The 17,570-nt window shown below is 28.2% G+C and overlaps 3 protein-coding genes across 3 annotated transcripts; 1 reads left to right on the forward strand and 2 right to left on the reverse strand.

Moving 5' to 3' along the window:
* Positions 1–979: 979 nt before the first annotated feature.
* On the forward strand, positions 980–2,833 carry LOC124915082. The gene is made up of 4 exons (XM_047455737.1): positions 980–1,297; positions 1,749–1,924; positions 2,098–2,293; positions 2,364–2,833. The coding sequence occupies exons 1-4, from the start codon at positions 1,207–1,209 to the stop codon at positions 2,594–2,596; spliced, it is 696 nt and encodes a 231-aa protein (XP_047311693.1). The 5' UTR covers positions 980–1,206; the 3' UTR covers positions 2,597–2,833.
* Positions 2,834–5,052: 2,219 nt separating this feature from the next.
* On the reverse strand, positions 5,053–6,606 carry LOC124920128 (protein CANDIDATE G-PROTEIN COUPLED RECEPTOR 7-like). Its single transcript, XM_047460545.1, has one exon. It carries the CDS (start codon positions 6,544–6,546, stop codon positions 5,218–5,220), a length of 1,329 nt encoding a protein of 442 aa, XP_047316501.1. The 5' UTR covers positions 6,547–6,606; the 3' UTR covers positions 5,053–5,217.
* Positions 6,607–8,559: 1,953 nt separating this feature from the next.
* LOC124920129 (ankyrin repeat-containing protein At5g02620-like) lies at positions 8,560–10,706 on the reverse strand. Its single transcript, XM_047460546.1, has 2 exons — positions 9,621–10,706; positions 8,560–9,527 (listed from the first exon to the last, which is right to left on the reverse strand). The coding sequence occupies exons 1-2, from the start codon at positions 10,359–10,361 to the stop codon at positions 8,646–8,648; spliced, it is 1,623 nt and encodes a 540-aa protein (XP_047316502.1). The 5' UTR covers positions 10,362–10,706; the 3' UTR covers positions 8,560–8,645.
* Positions 10,707–17,570: the final 6,864 nt, after the last annotated feature.

Below are 17,570 nucleotides of genomic sequence, written 5' to 3' on the forward strand. Positions count from 1 at the left end.
TAGGATTTTACTATAGAAGAGTGAATTTATATTTTATAAAAAAATTATTAGTTATTCAAATAAATGAATTATTATAATTAATTTTATAAATATAAAATTTTAATTAATTAATTATTATTATTTTTTAATTAATTATATATTTTTTAAATGGTGAAAAGTATAAAAATACTTAATTATATGTAATTAATATTTTTTTAAATTATGAAACTTACAATTAGTTAATTATTTTAAGTAAATTTTCGATTTTAAATGCTTAATTGTATGGTAACAACGTTACAGTGTAAAGAAAAAAAATCTAACAAATGAGTGAGGTGATGCTTCACTTTTGTGTATAAGTATTATTTCATAAACAATATATGTACTGATAGAATCAAATTAATTTATTGTACCGACTTAATAGAAGAAGTATCCCCGTTTAAATGTTTATATTTGTAGAAAAGATAGTCCTCAGATAATTGTCAGATTTTTAATTAAAAATATACATAATTCCCTACTATCCTTATTTTCTTTTTTAAATAATTCATTTAATAAAAAATTGTTTAAACAAAACGATAAAAAACATAACATGAAAATGAAAAAAAGTTATGTACAAATTAATTACATTAGAATAATTAATTAACTCGAAGATCTTTAAAGACAATAAGATCTTCACACGAATTCACTGATTTTCCAGATCTAATTTTCGATTATCGTCATGATAATGACATTATGAATAATCTTTAGTAGTCTATTTTTATTGTTAAAAAATTTTCGATTTCTTTTCAACCAAATAATAAACCAGAAAATTATACGAGTGAATCCATTTTCTAAGTCTTACATTCTTTCTTAGCATCCTTATTTGAAAGTGCTTAAAATTTCAATTTTATTTTTCTATATTTCATAAACCTTAAAAAAAAAAAAAAAGTAATGTTTACAAAATATAACAGTTTTCAAATAACTTTACAAGTTAGACTTAGAAGCAGTCGTAGGTTATTTCTTGATGCAGAAAAAAAATATTGGTGAACGACGACGCCTGCCGATTAACGCGCGAATCTTAGCGTTCTTCATCTTCCCGCAAGGAATTGCACTTATCTTAACACCACTGTGTAATCGTTCGTATCCGAATTCCAACGATTGAGTAGTTAAGTATCCTGCTGTTTAGATTCCTTTGATTAATTTCCACAGAACGATCGCCTTATTGATCAACCAAGGAACGATCAAATTGCAATGTCGCGTGGGCGACGGCTCCTTCGAGTCCTTCCCACGGCTTTTCAAGCTTCAACTTTGTTGTGTTCAATCCTTTTGACCTGCTTTTCAGGTAATTTTCACAAAACCTAGTTTTTTTTTCCAGTTCCCAACTTTAAATCTGTAGTTTTAGTCTAATTATTATTATGGGTTCATTTCATAGCTATCCTAAACTTCCTTTTTTGATTGTGGGTACTTGAATTCGTAATATGAACATCTGAAGTAGCAACCCAAGTGATAATTGTTGGAAAGATTGGTTCTTGTTAGTGATATTTCAAGCTTTGTTTTTGTCTAAAGTTGTTCATGGAAGATATGTTTTACCTCTTCCTCCTTAATGAATAACCTTTGATAACTGGTTTTCTTTTGGACTGGAAATATCCCAATCTTCTCCCTTTAATAGTTCATTTGAAGTTATAAGGAAGGCTACATTTCAGGGGCATATACCTAGGTCAAGAACTTAAAAGTTCATTCTGTTTTGCCCATTATAGCTTTGGCTCTCATTTTCATGGTTTTTTGTTGCCCAGGTTTAGTCTATTCAGCAGATGTAACACTAAATTCCATAGAGATTTTTAGTAAACATGAATGGCTGCCATCAAAACCGAAAGTTTACTTTCGGTGCAATGGGGAGAATAAGACTGTATTACCAGATGTAACCAAAGTCCTTGAACCTTACATTTTCAAGGGTGAAGAATCTTGGCAGGTTTGACAACAAAATGTGTGTTTTGTTTCTTTTTTTACTTTGATCTTAATGCAATAGGTTAGGCACCATTTGGTAACTCTTTTATTTCTTTTTCCGGTTTCTCATCTGGACATTTTAAGAAATGAAAAGTTCTCTGACATTGTTTTTGGTTGCTTTCAAATGAACATTTTCAGCCTTTAACAGAATTTCCGAATAAGAAGTGCAAGAGGTGTGGACTGTATGAGGAAGATTTAATTTCAGATGATGTATTTGATGAGTGGGAGCTTTGTCCATCTGATTTTATAGACCATGATGGAAAATATACTCATTTCAAGGACAAACAATTTAACGCTACATTCTTATGCCCAGATTGTGTGCCTCGTGGACAGGGTAAGAGTTTTTCATCTAGTTACTCCAATGATTTGTAATGTTTCAGTTAAGATTGTTGCGTCTTTTATAGATTTAAATAACACAACCATTCCGAGCAATAATAAGGAGGAGAGGAAAGGACTGCATTGGGCTGTGGTGGCAACTATAGTAATAATAGTTGCAATTGTATTCATACTTGGACTGGTAGTTGCATACAAATACTGGCAGAAGAGAAAAAGAGAGCAAGAACAGGCCCGGTTCTTAAGACTTTTTGAAGATGGAGATGATATTGAAGATGAACTGGAACTTGGCAATTTCCAATGATTCGTCGTAGTTTCCTGCATCTCTTTTGAAAATGCGTTTAAGCCCCGGTTAATACTGCTGATAGAAAGAAACCAAGATGGAAGTAATCATACAAAGTAATTCTATCACGTAGGTCAGATATACTACAGAAATATGGTGGTGGTTATAATGTGAATGATAATCTTCTTTTTTTTGTAATATAAACACTTTGAGTTGATTTTCTACCTTGATAAATTTATTTTCATATATTGATTTTCTAACATTGATATTTCATTTGGTTAACTATATTATCCTATATTGATCTAATGGCAATTCAAATATAATAATTAAAAGTTGTGAAACATTGCCTAAAACTATACAAAATGTATCTGAAGTGAACTATAATGTCAAGCTAGAGTTCCTAGATAGATAGTGGAACATTTTTCTAATAATTCCTAAATCTAGGTAGATAACAGAAATCATTATAAAACTGAGGAGAAGAATCTAGAAAATCTCTCCACTTGTATATAATCAAGTGTTATACATTACAACTAGAAAGATCTCTTCACTTGTATATAATCAAGTTTTATACACTACAACACAATCAACTGAAAGTAACACATAATATAACTTTATATTCTCCAAGTTCTTTCTCTCTCAAAATGTTCATTCTTCTTACATTTTCTAATAGGCTAACTAGCTAGTATTGAGGCAATCTGGCCTAGTGCCGCATGAGACGATGAATTATTCGAGTGAGCGAGTTTTTGTCCATGACAAAGTGGTATCAAAGTCAAAGTGGTATCGAGTCAAGTTTGTGCTTTCGCATTCGAAGTTACAAAAGAAGATCGTGCTAAAATAGATGGATTCAGGTTCCAAAGTCACGAAGTTTCGAACGGCCAACAGAAGGACAATGGACCCTAGGGGCAAGTCCGTCGAGATAAGTGCCAACATGGAAGCGCGGGTGACCCGACTTGAGGAAGACATGTGAGAGCACCAGAAGACTCTCGAGATGTTTAGTGCGGTGGCCGATAGGCTGACGGTTTTGGATGAGGCAGGTGAAAAGTTGGAGAATGAAGTCATTGGAATCATTAACAATTCGAATCGTAGCATTCGGGACAAAGTGCTTGGATTGGTTCGAGAGGAGGTTAATGATATCCAGAATGTAGTACTTGAGACAATCTAAGAAGAAGTCCATACGATGATCAACGCACTCCGAAGGGAAATGATGGGGAGACTCTAATCGATGGAATGTCAGATTGGGTGAAATGAATGGAAAATAGAGGTGTGGCACCTCATCGGATAGATGTTCCCAAGCCAACTTCATTCAATGGCTCAAGGAATGCAAGAGAAGTTGAGGACTTCCTTTGGAACATGGAACGGTATTTCATGCGTGGATGAGTGTCTAAGGCGTTGGGACGGTCAAGTCCGTGAATATAACAGCCAAGTCAATGGTCAAGGAGGCTAAAGGAGTGCAAACCCAGATCGGAGGCTGGAAGGGAACAATCTTGTTTACAGTCCCTATGGACTAAGATAAACAATAATATAAAATAATATATAATATCTTATACTTTCAATCAAAACAATAATATAAGATAGGTCATATATTTTCAACCAAACAATAATATATATAACTTATACCTTCTTTACGGTTTATACATATGGCATGTCCTAAATTGGGTTTATTGGTTTATTTTAGTTAAAGTGACAAAAAAAACTATATGAAATATGAATAAGTTTATTTTAGTAAAATAGGATTTGGGACATTTAAGTCCCCACGGTTATTAAAAATTACGGAATGTGTCACTGAGTAATAGGGTTTAATAATTTAAAATTTAGAAAATTTGGTAGGAGGAAAATGATATTTTAAATAAAGGTATGAAGTGATTGAAAGATTGAAAAGAAGAGAGAAAAAACCAATTTAATTTAAAAATAAACCAAATAGGACAGGCCCGTTGTATATCATGCCGGTTTATACATAGTTGTATATCGTGCTGGTTTATACATAGTTGTATATCGTTTCAAAGGCAGCCTTCAACCCAATTACAATGCAAAAGACCCCAAAATGTTAATGACCCAATTACAATGTATATCGTGCCTTCTTCGACACAATTACAATGCAACAGACCCCAAATGTTAATGACTCAATTACAATGCAAAAGAAGACCCCAAATGTCAATGACCCAATTACAATGCCAAAGAAGATGCATTGGTTATCTCCACCTCTTTTAAGCACAAAAGACATCGACCGACCAAGATAGTACCCTTCGCACCCCACCCGAAAAATGAGATCTTATCGAGAACTTTAAATTCTCGTAATTTCTTTAAACAAAACATCATCCAAAACATAATATCAATGTCCCACATGAAACTAATCTATATACCTCCATCACATACTTTTCATATTCTACCTATCTAAATTTTATATCTTAATTCAAAACTATTTCTCAAAATAGAGCTAGAGATAGAGATGTGTGATGAAAGTAGAGCTAGGATAGGTGTTACATAAAAACAACTTTCTTCAAAATTTGAAGAAGGCATTAATGGTTTAACAAGAAGCTAAGAGATTTTCTCCCCAATTGTTTATACATCTACAAATAAAATAAAAATAGCTAAAGCAAAACTTACAATCGTGACAGGAACAAGCAACATCTTTATCTTTATCTTCAAAGTTCAAACTCATCATCCCTTAAAGCCATCTCAGCCTCACGTTCTTCCTCTTCATCAATAACAAAGTACTCGTTTCTCTCAATTGGCCTAAACATATAGAACATCACAACATAGAAAGCCAAACTAGCTATCTCCTCCGCCGCATTACTCACCCACTGATATTTATAAGCTGCAATTGTCTTCAAAGCAAATACAACTATTCTCGTGAAGTACAAATACCCAATCACAACAATATAGAATTGCCTGAAAAGGGTTAGTTTTGCTAAATTCCTAGCAGCTTTCCCATCTGTCTTTGAAGTTTCCCTCAAAGACCTAATCGACCACACAATTGGGAAGATTATTGCACAACAACAGATTATATCTACCAATAAGAACACCTGATTCCATGCCCCCCAATCCTTAATGAATGGTCCAGTTTCACCAATCACAACTGAAGCTAAATTCGCTAGTACCTGAAGTGGAATGACTATCATCAACACCTTCTTCTCTCTTTCTTGCAAGAACGGTTTCAGAAACGACCAACCAGTTCCAATCAAAATGATCACAGTGAAAAGCAATACAACTCTGATAAACTGGAATATATAGAACAATATGTCCCAGCCGTGAGGTGTTCCGGTTATCTTCACGTAATGTTTGTCCTCAGCGGCGAATATCAGATTCAGAGCTTTTGCCAGGAGTAAAACCGCCATGAGGAGATGGATCCGATGAACAGACAGTTTATTGTTTATGCAGGTGTAGATCCAGAATATTAGGAATACAATGTAGAATAGAGAGAAAAGAAAGTAAATCGTTGGGATCTGAGTGAGACCAGCGGAGAGATAGTCTTTAACCCCACCGTCGTCTAGGTTATAGACTTCAGTATGTACGTCCATGGTGACTTGACTTTCCGGCGCGCAATTTGCGAAGATGAGATTGTATTCGTTTGGAGAAGTGACGGGATATGATTTGGTGAAAGTTGAATTTGGAGGAGGAGATAGATCGCGGAAAGTGAAGAGCAGTTGAATATACTTGGAATTGAGGACGCATAAGTTAGGGTTTTGCTGTAACTCGATGGCGACTTGGATGAAGGATTCATCTGATAATAGGAAGAATCCGAGACGATCGCCGTCGGCTCTTGCTAAGGAAGAGGTGACGGAGACGGAAGAGACGGAGATGGAGACTTGACCTGTGTGTGTGAAACCGAATTTCTCGAACATTATCATCGATCGGGCGTCGTTCTTTATCTGAAGTTTCTTTATTTCTGCAATCGCCGGAGAGAAGAGAAGGCAGAGGACGGAAACGGCGACGGCGACGGTGACGGCCGCCTTGAACGGCATGGTCGTCATGCTTGCAGATGCAACTGATGGATTAGAGAGAGAAAGAGAAAAATCTCAACCTAAGAATTAAGACGAAAACTCATTTCAAATCAAATTTGGATTAATTAGGTTAAATTTGGATTTACTATTTAAATTTTATAAAATAATAAAATAATTTTTTTATTAATATTTTTTTATCAAAGAAAAAAAAATTAATTTATTTTTAGGTGTTATTATTTTTGTCACTATTATTATAAAATTTTATGAAGTCAAATTGAAATGTTTTTTATATATATTATTTACATTATAACTTTTATTATGATTAAGATTATAATTTAATTTTTATATTATATTTAATATTATTTGTATTCATATTTTTATTATAAACATAACAAATATAACTTTTTTATCAAAAGAAAATATTTTTTTTTCTAAAACCAAGAAATACTAAAACAATATATTCTTTACAACAATAAAACACAGATTACACTCATATTAAGGGCTTGTCACAACTTTGGATTTTTTTTGGATTTTTGGATTTTGTCAAAAACAAATAAGTATTTGTTTGTTAAAAAAAAAATAGGTTATTTGGGTTTTTATTTGTTAAATTATTATACTGTCCTTTTAAAATTAAAATTAATTTTTTTAAATATAAAATAAAAATATTTTAATATTTTGGGTGATGAAATAAATGAGTTGATCGTTAAAATGAGAATAATGTTAAAGAGAGAATTTATAAAAAAAAATAGGTAAAATAAAAAATAACCCAAGATAAAAATAAAATAAAAATTAGGTATATGTGAAGAAAACTAATGGATGTATTTCTTTTTAAACTTAGTTTTATTTTGAATTTTAAAAAATTATTTGCACAATTATGAATTTTATTTTAATTTATGACGGTTTTACTAAAAGCTGAATATAAGATATTTAATCTAGACAAGAATGGAAGATTTTTTACACTTAAGTATTTACTGAATTACCTTGTTCTTAAACAACTATTTATCAAAAACTAAAATTACAAAATCACAATGGTCCGAACAAATAACTAGTTGTTAACTTTTTTTTTTGTTGTTGTTATAATAAGTTAATAAGTTATATACATTTTATCATACTTTTTAATTTTCTTTAGAATTTTAAATTATATTGTTTTTAGAAGACTCTTATAATAAAGTTCGGTTTCAGTTATAAAATGTAAAACTTATGTTTTAAGATTTGAAGTATAAAACTATAAATATATTTAAAGTTCATTAGGAAATAAATACAATCATCATTTCAATTTAAGGTGTTTTTACTGATAATCTAACTTTAGAATTTTAGTCTCTTAGGCATAAATATTTTTGACAGTTCAACTATTTTTTATAATCTGCTATAATTTCAAACTCTTAGTAATTCCTATAATGTTAGTGTAGTACTATGAAAATAAAAATGAACTCTAGCAAAAACAAATTAGAAAAATGAGTCAAATCATTCAAAAATGCAATAAAATGTCAGCTTTCAATTTTGACACTTCAATTAGTCAATAAGAGGTTATATTTCAAATATGTATATGAGGTTGGTTAAATTGTTAATTTTAGGTAAGTTTGATTAAACTTATATTCAGTTTATTTTCCGGATAAATATAAAATTGTGTTTAAATATAAAATATGTTTTATTATATTTTTTGCATTAGTTTATTATGCAAAATTCAATAGCATATTATTACACAAACACTGAATCAAACACGAACTTTGTTCCCATAACCATATGCAAGACAGCAACATAGGATTAAAATATCATCATCAATTCAAACCAAATGAAACAACAATCTAGAAAGAAAAGTTAGATAAAGGGCTAAATCAAGGTTAGATAAAAGAAATCCACAATCTACTTGAGCATCCACCATTTATGATTTTAAAGCCAGCAATGTATGTAACCAGAATGATAATACCTGATCAATTCTGTCATTGTTTTAACACTCTTAGCTTAACCTGAATGTTCTATGTTTGATTGCACTTTGTTAATGTTTAATTACTATTTTTGTCCATAACAAACTGCACAACATACATACATAAGCTGCCATTTACTTACATTTAACATAATCTTATAGTATTACTTGTATTGTCATCCCTTCTTCAAACCAATTCCTCATATCAAATCGCATACACTTTGTTAAGAATTTCGGAATCAGACATAACAGACGCCGACCACGATTGTAACCTGCTACTATTTCTCGACGATCTTCGAACATTCCTCAAGTTAGAAGCATCAATTCTATGCCTAATTACCCAATAACTCATTGTCCCAAAAGTAACCAACATAATAACCGTCCCAACAACCATAACTACCACCGCAAACCACTTCTCATTGTCTCCAACCACCACATAACAAAGAGAAAGATAAGCAACCGATATAAAAGCGCAAGCTAACCACATTAACTTGTTAATAAAAAACATCATTTGTTTCTTAGCCTTCCTCTCAACCGCCACAACAGAAGTCTGAACAACCACAACCGCCAGAGATATGAAGAGCGCGAACGAATCGAATATGAAGAAAATTGTAAACGGGACCCTCTGTCCGATTCGTGCTTCCCCGACCGAGTATCCTTTAGGAACGGATCTCGGGTCATCCTCATATTGCCCCGGGACCGAGAAAATGGCTGCGAATGCGACAGTGGCTATCAGAACAGCTACGACAGTGGTGGAATTGATCGCGTTGTTTAGTCCTTCCTCGTGCATCTTGTTTAGACGTCGGGCAATGCCGTGAACACGTCTTCTCGTCTGGCGAGTGTGTTCGAGCTGGTCGTGAACCTCGTGTTTGATATCGCTAACCGTTTGTTTCAGCTCTCGAGCTCTTGGTGTTATGGTTGGATTCGGTTTGAGTGAGTTTGCGTGTTGAACTCCGTTCTCTATTAGAATTTTTGCTATCTCTGAATTCCCAACTTTCTGCGCTGTGTCGAGAGCTGTTTCTCCCGATTTGTTGATGATGTTTCGATTCTCCACCCCAGATTCATGTTTAAGTAACGATCTAACAATCTGTTTCAACAATTCAAAGTTCAAACCAACTGAAACATGAACAAATTACCTAGGAATTATAACAACAATCAATCATAAACAAAAAAAACATACCAGATTCCGACCCTTTCTAGCTGCAATATGAAGAGGAATGTTTCCTTTTCCATCAACCATTTGCAACAAAGAACAATCCGAACTTAAAAGTACATCAACAAGTTCATCATTCAAACCTTTGACCGCCATATGAAGAGCTGTTTGTCCTTTCTTATCAACTCTAGTCGCCATTCCTGGTTCATTTCTCAAAAGTGCTTTAACAACATCCAAATGACCATTTCTAGCAGAAGAATGTAAAGCAGTTTTCGAATTACTCTTAGCAATAGTAGCCAATCCGCTATTCTTTTCCAAAAGAAAATTCACAATCTCAACATGACCTTGAGCCGCCGCAGTATGCAAAGCTGTCGTATTCAATTGATCAGATGTCAATGAAAGTTCAGGAAAAGCATCCATTAAAACTTTCACAATACCCAAATCTCCCTGTTTCGCTGCAATATGAAAGGGATCGTAACCATTTCTAGCTTTAACACCAGCGGTGGAAGCATCATAATACTTGATCAATTCAGTGACTAGATCAACATGACCAGATTCTGCTGCAACATATAGAACAGTTTCACCAGATTGATTCTTCATTGATAAGAACTCATCAGATTCACATGAATCAGATAGAATTTGAACAACAGCTTGTAAATTCCCTTCTCTTGCTGCTGAATGTAAAGGGGTATCATCCTTTTTCCTAGTCAACTGCTTTGTTATCGTTTTCTTTTTAGAATTAGAATTAGAACCCATCATCATCATCATCAAGATATACTTTTTACTTGGGATATCTCAAAATTAGACCCAATCGTGTGAAATTAGTGTCTTTAATCAGAAACCCAATTACCGATTTGGCAATCATGCTTCAATAATTGACCAATCGAGACATAGAATCCTGAGCAGTTCAGATTCGAATCATAGAGATAGATACTCACCTGGGTAACATAAGATTTGACCAAATATTTGAGCTTCTCAATAGATTTCCCGGATTGGAGAAGAAATTACAAAGAAAGCTGAAACCTTTTCTGTATAAGAATCAAGAGAATTAGAAATTGAAAATCTTTTCGGCATAAGAAAGAGAGAGAATGAAATTATCTGTGTTTAAGGATCCATGATACTCTGTTTTCACTTGTCTTGAACAAGCTACTATATATGGTCGGTCATCAGCAAATTAGCAAAATTAGGTATTCCCTTTTATTTATTTAGCAATAATATCCCTTCTAAGTTGATATCGAACTCTTCATATGGTATCGAACTCGTAATTTAAGTTTCTATATAGATAGTATCGAACTCAGTTTTTACATAATAATATCGAATTCGTGATTTTTAGAATTTTAGTAAGTACATCTGTCACTTCAATTATGTCAAAAATTTTAATTTAATTTAGTTTTTAATATTTTGTTTTTAAAAGAATAAAATTATTTATTGAGTTTATTTTTATCTAATTACATAAAAAGTTTCATTTAATTCAAATAACAGTTTTTTATATCAAAATAAAACAAAAATAACTTGTTTTTTACAATTTTACAAGTAATTGAGATTGTGAGAAAATATTAATTTTTAAATAATTTCAATATAATCTCTAATTTTTTTAATTATATATTAATACTTTTTCAACAAATAATCTAATTTTTATAATCACAATTCAAATAACTTTTTTAAATAACTAAATCAAATAAGGTTTTATGAGTTGGTTTGATAATATAGAATTCTATTAACAAACATAACTAAATGTCGAATAAAGTAACATGTCTTAATGATTGAGGTTGAATCTTCACATTCCCAATTTGATAATTTGTTTGTCCTTATTTCGGTTCAAAATTCAATTAACCTAATTCATTGATTATTTAAAAATAATTTTGTTGAGTTTGAATTATTAATAAATAAATTATTAGTACACAAACATGTTAAAATAGTATAATATACAATTGAAAAATATTATTTTAAGTGTATATATTTTTTAATTGATAATTTAAATAATGTAATTAATAAAACTAAAAAAATCTCGTGCGATACATACCGATAAAAATATAAACAAAACAAATTTAATAAAAAATAAATTAACATTTTTAATTTTCATTTTAATCGTTTTAAGTTTTGGGTGGGTCGACCAAGTATCCACCTTCAAATATATATATATATATATATCCAAATTAACTTATATTTTAAGAATATCACGCGTTTATTAAATTTGGTGTTGATTGTAAAATATAAAATTTTATTAGTTTAATTGTTGATTAAAGGATTGCATTTGTTTTTATTATGTTGCAAATTCAAAACATATCTATCTTATTTTTTATTTTTATTTTAATCATTTTAAGTTTATGAACAATCAATTAACCAATTCAAGTATCAATTTATTCTTTTATATATATATATATATAAATTAATCACAACTTTTAAACGGACTATTTAAAGTCTTTAAAATTAACCATTCTTATATTTATATATATATATATATATAAATAAATAAATAAAGTAAATAAGATATGAAATAGTCAAACCATTTTAAATGAATTTTAAATACTTTTAAATAACCCAAATATAAATAATAAAAAATATATTTTCTCCTTTTTCATAGTCATTCATCATTATGCCTGGACTCTCAATCACTGAAATTAATGTCCATGCTAATTGACCCACAGTTTTAAATCTGTTTTTTCCATCATAAATTCTTTACAAAAGCAGTTTTATCCTTTAAATTTAATTAATAAATTATTGTGTTAGTTTTCTAAGGATCAATAGAAAAAGTCCACAAGCCATTAAAATACAGGTTAAAATCAACTTAAATTACTTTTTCTTAATAAAGAGTAATAAAATATAATTTTTGGGCACATCATCATAAAGAGAGATAACTATTTATTTATCTCAATAACTAGTAATATAAATAAATACTCAAAATAACTAATCAATTCATTCAATAAAAACTATATTAAATTGTTTCTATTCATTTATCTATAAATTATAAATCAAACTAATTTTAAAACTCATAATTTTAAAATATATTGAAGATCCTGTCAATTATACCATAAGTGTGCACATTAGCTAGTTCAGAAGTTGTCGGTTGTTTTTTTTGTTATGTAGTATTAAAAACTTTGGAATATTATTGATCTGAAGAGACCCTGAAAGACAACAAACAATACCCATTACATCTTAAAATTTCTAATTTAAATAAATTACTAGGGGTGAGCATTGAGTTGATTAATCCGAAATCCAATCCGATCCGAATCTGAAATACTAATTCGGATGGAATATTTTGGATTTGATTGAGATCGGATCGGATTGAATTGAGTTAGAATTTGATTAAATTCGGATATAATTATGATTACCCAAATTATCCAAACTATCTAAATAAAAAAATACCTTTAATTTATTTTTCTTTTAATTTCAGTTTAATATAATATATATTTAACTTATTTTTGAATTATTTCGTCAATATTTTTTTATTTTTTTATTTATCATTTTTTTTAAGATTCCAATTTTTTAGTTAAATATAAATAAAATAAATTAATTAATTATAAAAAAATATTAATAAATAATTTCAAGTTGACTTTTATAAATATATATATATATATATATATATATATATATATATATATATATATATTTCGATATATATATATTTCTTATAATTTGGATTGTCCAAACCATATTTAATCAAATCCATATCTGATCCGTATATTAGTGAGATGGTTTGAATTACGGATTAGATTAATTTAATTTGGATTTAATACGAATCGGACAAAAACAAATTAATTTTACTCATTTACTCACCCCTATAAATTACATTACTATCAAAGATTACTATCAAAGGTGGATTTGGATTCCAAAATCATAAATTATGAAGGAATTCTTCAAATTCAAAATTTTTATTTGATGAACATTCAAATAATATAAGATTTTGAGTTTATAATTTAAATTTTATGATTTTATAATTTCATAAAAATGATAAAATCTAAAATTTTAAGTAAACTTTTAAATTAGTTAACTTATTACTAATTTAGATTTATGATCTTAAGATTTTATTAGTTTATAAATTATTTTATAATTTTATATAAATAAAATAAATTCATATTTACAAAAACTCAAAAATAAGGTAATACTTAATTAAATAATATTATTAAATTAATTTTGTAACTTTTTTTAATATTTAAAAAAATAATTTTATTACTAATTTTATATAAATAAGAATAATATATAACTAATATTCTTGTAAAAATCATAATATATTGTAAATAAAATAATTTAAATGAAAAAAATGATTTAAAAAAAATCAAAATCACATCCCTCTATTTTTTTTTTTTTTTATATATTTTTTATTTTTTTTAAAACGCTGGCTTCCGTTTTTTTTGGAGTGCGACTAATCCCGTAAATCTACTCAACCAATTAACTAGACGAGCGATACTTGCCGTCTAACGGGTTAATCACCATCCTTGATTTACGCCCTATCTGATTTGCCCAACTCCGAAGTTAGATATGACTTTGGGCAATTTTTTTAATTTAATTAAAATTATATTCTTTACATTATCTTATTTGAGTATTGAATTAGATAAATAATACTTTGTAATATACTTTAATTATATATATATATATAATTTAATATAATTTATTCGTTTAATTCCAATTTCAAGTATTTTTCAAACAGGATCATTTAGAGCGTTTTAAATATAGATTAAAGTTATGATTTTAATTCTGCTAATTTTCTAAGTTAAAAAAATTAAATTTTTAATTTTACAAATATATAAGTAAGGAATAATTTGAACTAAATTTTTTATTTTATAACTATTTAACAATTATAAGTAAATTTTTACTATCTAAAATTATCAATAAAATAATTTCTATTCAGGTTTCTCAACCAATAAATTATAAAGTTCATGTCTTAGCTTCTAGAATCAAGAATATAAGTATTTTCTATTCAGGTTTTTCATTTGTTGAATGTGAATTCATGTTTAAGATTAAGGCCTTGTTTGGTCGAGGTTATTTAAATAGCCCAATCCATTCAAATATCTTTTCACTTCCCCTCTCATCAATCACATCACTCAATTCATTACCCAAAATACTAAAATACCTTCTATTTTAAATTACTATTTATTATTATATATCAATATCCTTTAAGTAATTTTTACCAAAAATATTCTCATCTCCTCAAAATCATCACCAATCATTATTTATTTTTCCCCTCTAGGTTATTAGAATAACCTCAATCCAAACGATACTTAAACTTTAAATAAAAACTTTGAGTCCTTTTCAAATAAATTTTATAAAAGTTGAGGTCCTAACCTAGGGAAAACCAACGGTTCTAGATTTGCCACGTGTAGTTAAGATAATAAAGCGTGCACAGCATGAATTGGTGGCCGTTGACCTATTGGGTCAAGCCCGCCACTATTGTGGGACCCAATTTTTTGTCTTCTTTTTTTTTGGGTGTATTTATTCTATTGGTACTCGACTTATCTCTTTCATCACCACATTAAATTCAACAAAACTTATTACACTGACAATGTTAGGTCACTATATAATATCAGAAAGATAAATTAAAATTATTTTAAAAAATAAAAATTAAATAAAATTTAAATTTGTGTATTTTTATTTATTTATTTATGAAGTTTGATTATTATTTAAAATATTTATTTACTTTTCAATATATAAATTAAATTGTTTACATCTAAAAAGTTCATTAGTAAAACAATACATATCATTTACAAATCAAAATAATAATAAAAAAAATCGATGATCTAGATATCAAAATATATAAATAATTTACAAACTCGGGAAATAATCAAACGATTATTATTTTTGTCCACAGTTCTTAGAAAAAAACGAATTTATTAAATCACTACCAAATATTATGATTGACACTTCAAATTATGTTTAGTCGATTATTGGTAAACGACGTCAGAAAATGTCATCATATCAAATAAAAATAGACCATCTACATATATGACTGAAATAGTGAAAAATTTATACAAACGAGATGATAGTGGTAAGAAGTTATCCATATTAAATATTAAATTAATTACTGTTTATTGAGAAAATGAAAAATAACTTTATATTCGATTATTCTGTCTCATTTGCTGCTAAAATTTGATGGACACAAATTTGAGAAAGAATCACCCACAAGATAAAGATATGAGCAACTAACGACTCACCAACGATTAAAGATATTATTCGGAATATAAATATTAGAGATATAAAACCGATTTAACTAAACACAATGCTAAACTTAAAAAATATATTAAAATATCTTCCTATACTAACAATAATCACAGGATAATTTAGTTGTGAAATGAAAATAAATTCCACTATCCACTCTACTTTATATAGACTTTTATAAATATGCTCAATATTATATAAGAAAAAAATATCCATAAAATGAAAACTAAAAAACAAAATTACAAAAAAAAAAACACAAAATGTCAGATTCAACTAGTCATGATGTCCTTCATTATATTCAAACAGAAATGATCGATATTTTTTTTTTCAGAAATCTGATGAAATAATATTTTTATTATTTTGTGTGATCATCATTTATTTAAAATTTGAAATTTATTATTAAAAAGTTTAATATTGAAAAATTGACGAGGGAGAAACTCTTAGGTCTTGTTCGGATTGGGGTTTTTTAAAAAACCTAGAGGGAGAAAAAAATAATGATGAGTGATGATTTTGAGGAGATGATGATTATTTTTGGTAAAAAGACTTAAAGGGTATTGATATATATGAATAAAATAAAAAATAATAATTTAAAATATAGGGTATTTTAGTATTTTGGTTAATGAAATGAGTGATGTGATTGTTGAGGAGTGATTAATTGGAAAACTGATTTTTGTTAGATTTTTTAAAAAACCCAAAGAGAACAAGACCTTAAGCTAGTTAAAGTTTACCAATTAAAATTTACTATTTAAAATTTAAGGATCAGATGAGTTTATATTTTATTTTATTTTTGTGAATTTTATATTTATAAATTCAAAAATAATTTATTATTTACTCATGTAATTTTTTTGTAACTATTATTCTTTTTAGTGTCATTATTTATTTTTTAAAATTAATTTTATATTTAATTATATATATATATATATATAAATTTAGTATTATTTTAAATAAACTTTTTAGAATTTAAAGTAACTTTTGATTTTAAGAATTTGTAAGTGAAGACCGATGGTAAGTACATTTTTTATTTTGTAGGCTTGGATAGATGTAGTCTAACTATAAATAAAATAAATGACTTAGTGATTATTTAAAATTGGGCCAATTCATTTAGCTAGATTAACAAGCTAATAGTAATTAATTAAAAACGCATACCATAGAGAAACTTAAGATTATGTCCAATATGCAAAAGGCTTTGAGCATAAAGCCCACTTTTCTCTTCTAAAATATGGCCCAATCTTGAGTCTTGACAAAAATACTTACAATTTTATGGAGAAAGAAAAGTAAGTAAAGTAACATTTTTTTAAAGAAAAATTGTCAAAGAAATTTCAAGCTAAATGAATCTTTAAAGAATTAATATTAATTATAAAAACTAAGCTAAAATCTAAGTTTTAATCATATTTCAAAGCTCACCTACTCTTTGGTGAAGAAATAAAAGACATTTATGCCTTTTAAATGACTTCTATTGACATGATATGAAAATTAATGATTGTTTTGATATAATTGTTAGACTATGTTAATTTAAATACTTAACTTTTTTATATAATTATTTTGTATATATTTAATTTTTGTATATGTTTAATTTTTTTATATAATTTATAGATATTTAATTTTTTTTATATGTTTACTTTTTGTTTAAATGATTAATTTATAATTAATTTGTTTAATGTGTGTGAGTTCCAATAATATTGGAGGTTTAATTTGTAAAATTGATAAATAAATAGGTAGTATTAAAAAAGTTAAAAAGTTGGTATTAAAAAAATATTTCGATAATATTCTTTTGAGTTTAAAAATAAATTTTTGAGTTGAAAATGAATTATTGTTTAATTTGAC

Source organism: Impatiens glandulifera, chromosome 1 (genome assembly GCF_907164915.1).
Source record: "Impatiens glandulifera chromosome 1, dImpGla2.1, whole genome shotgun sequence".
In the NCBI taxonomy this organism is placed as follows: domain Eukaryota; kingdom Viridiplantae; phylum Streptophyta; class Magnoliopsida; order Ericales; family Balsaminaceae; genus Impatiens; species Impatiens glandulifera.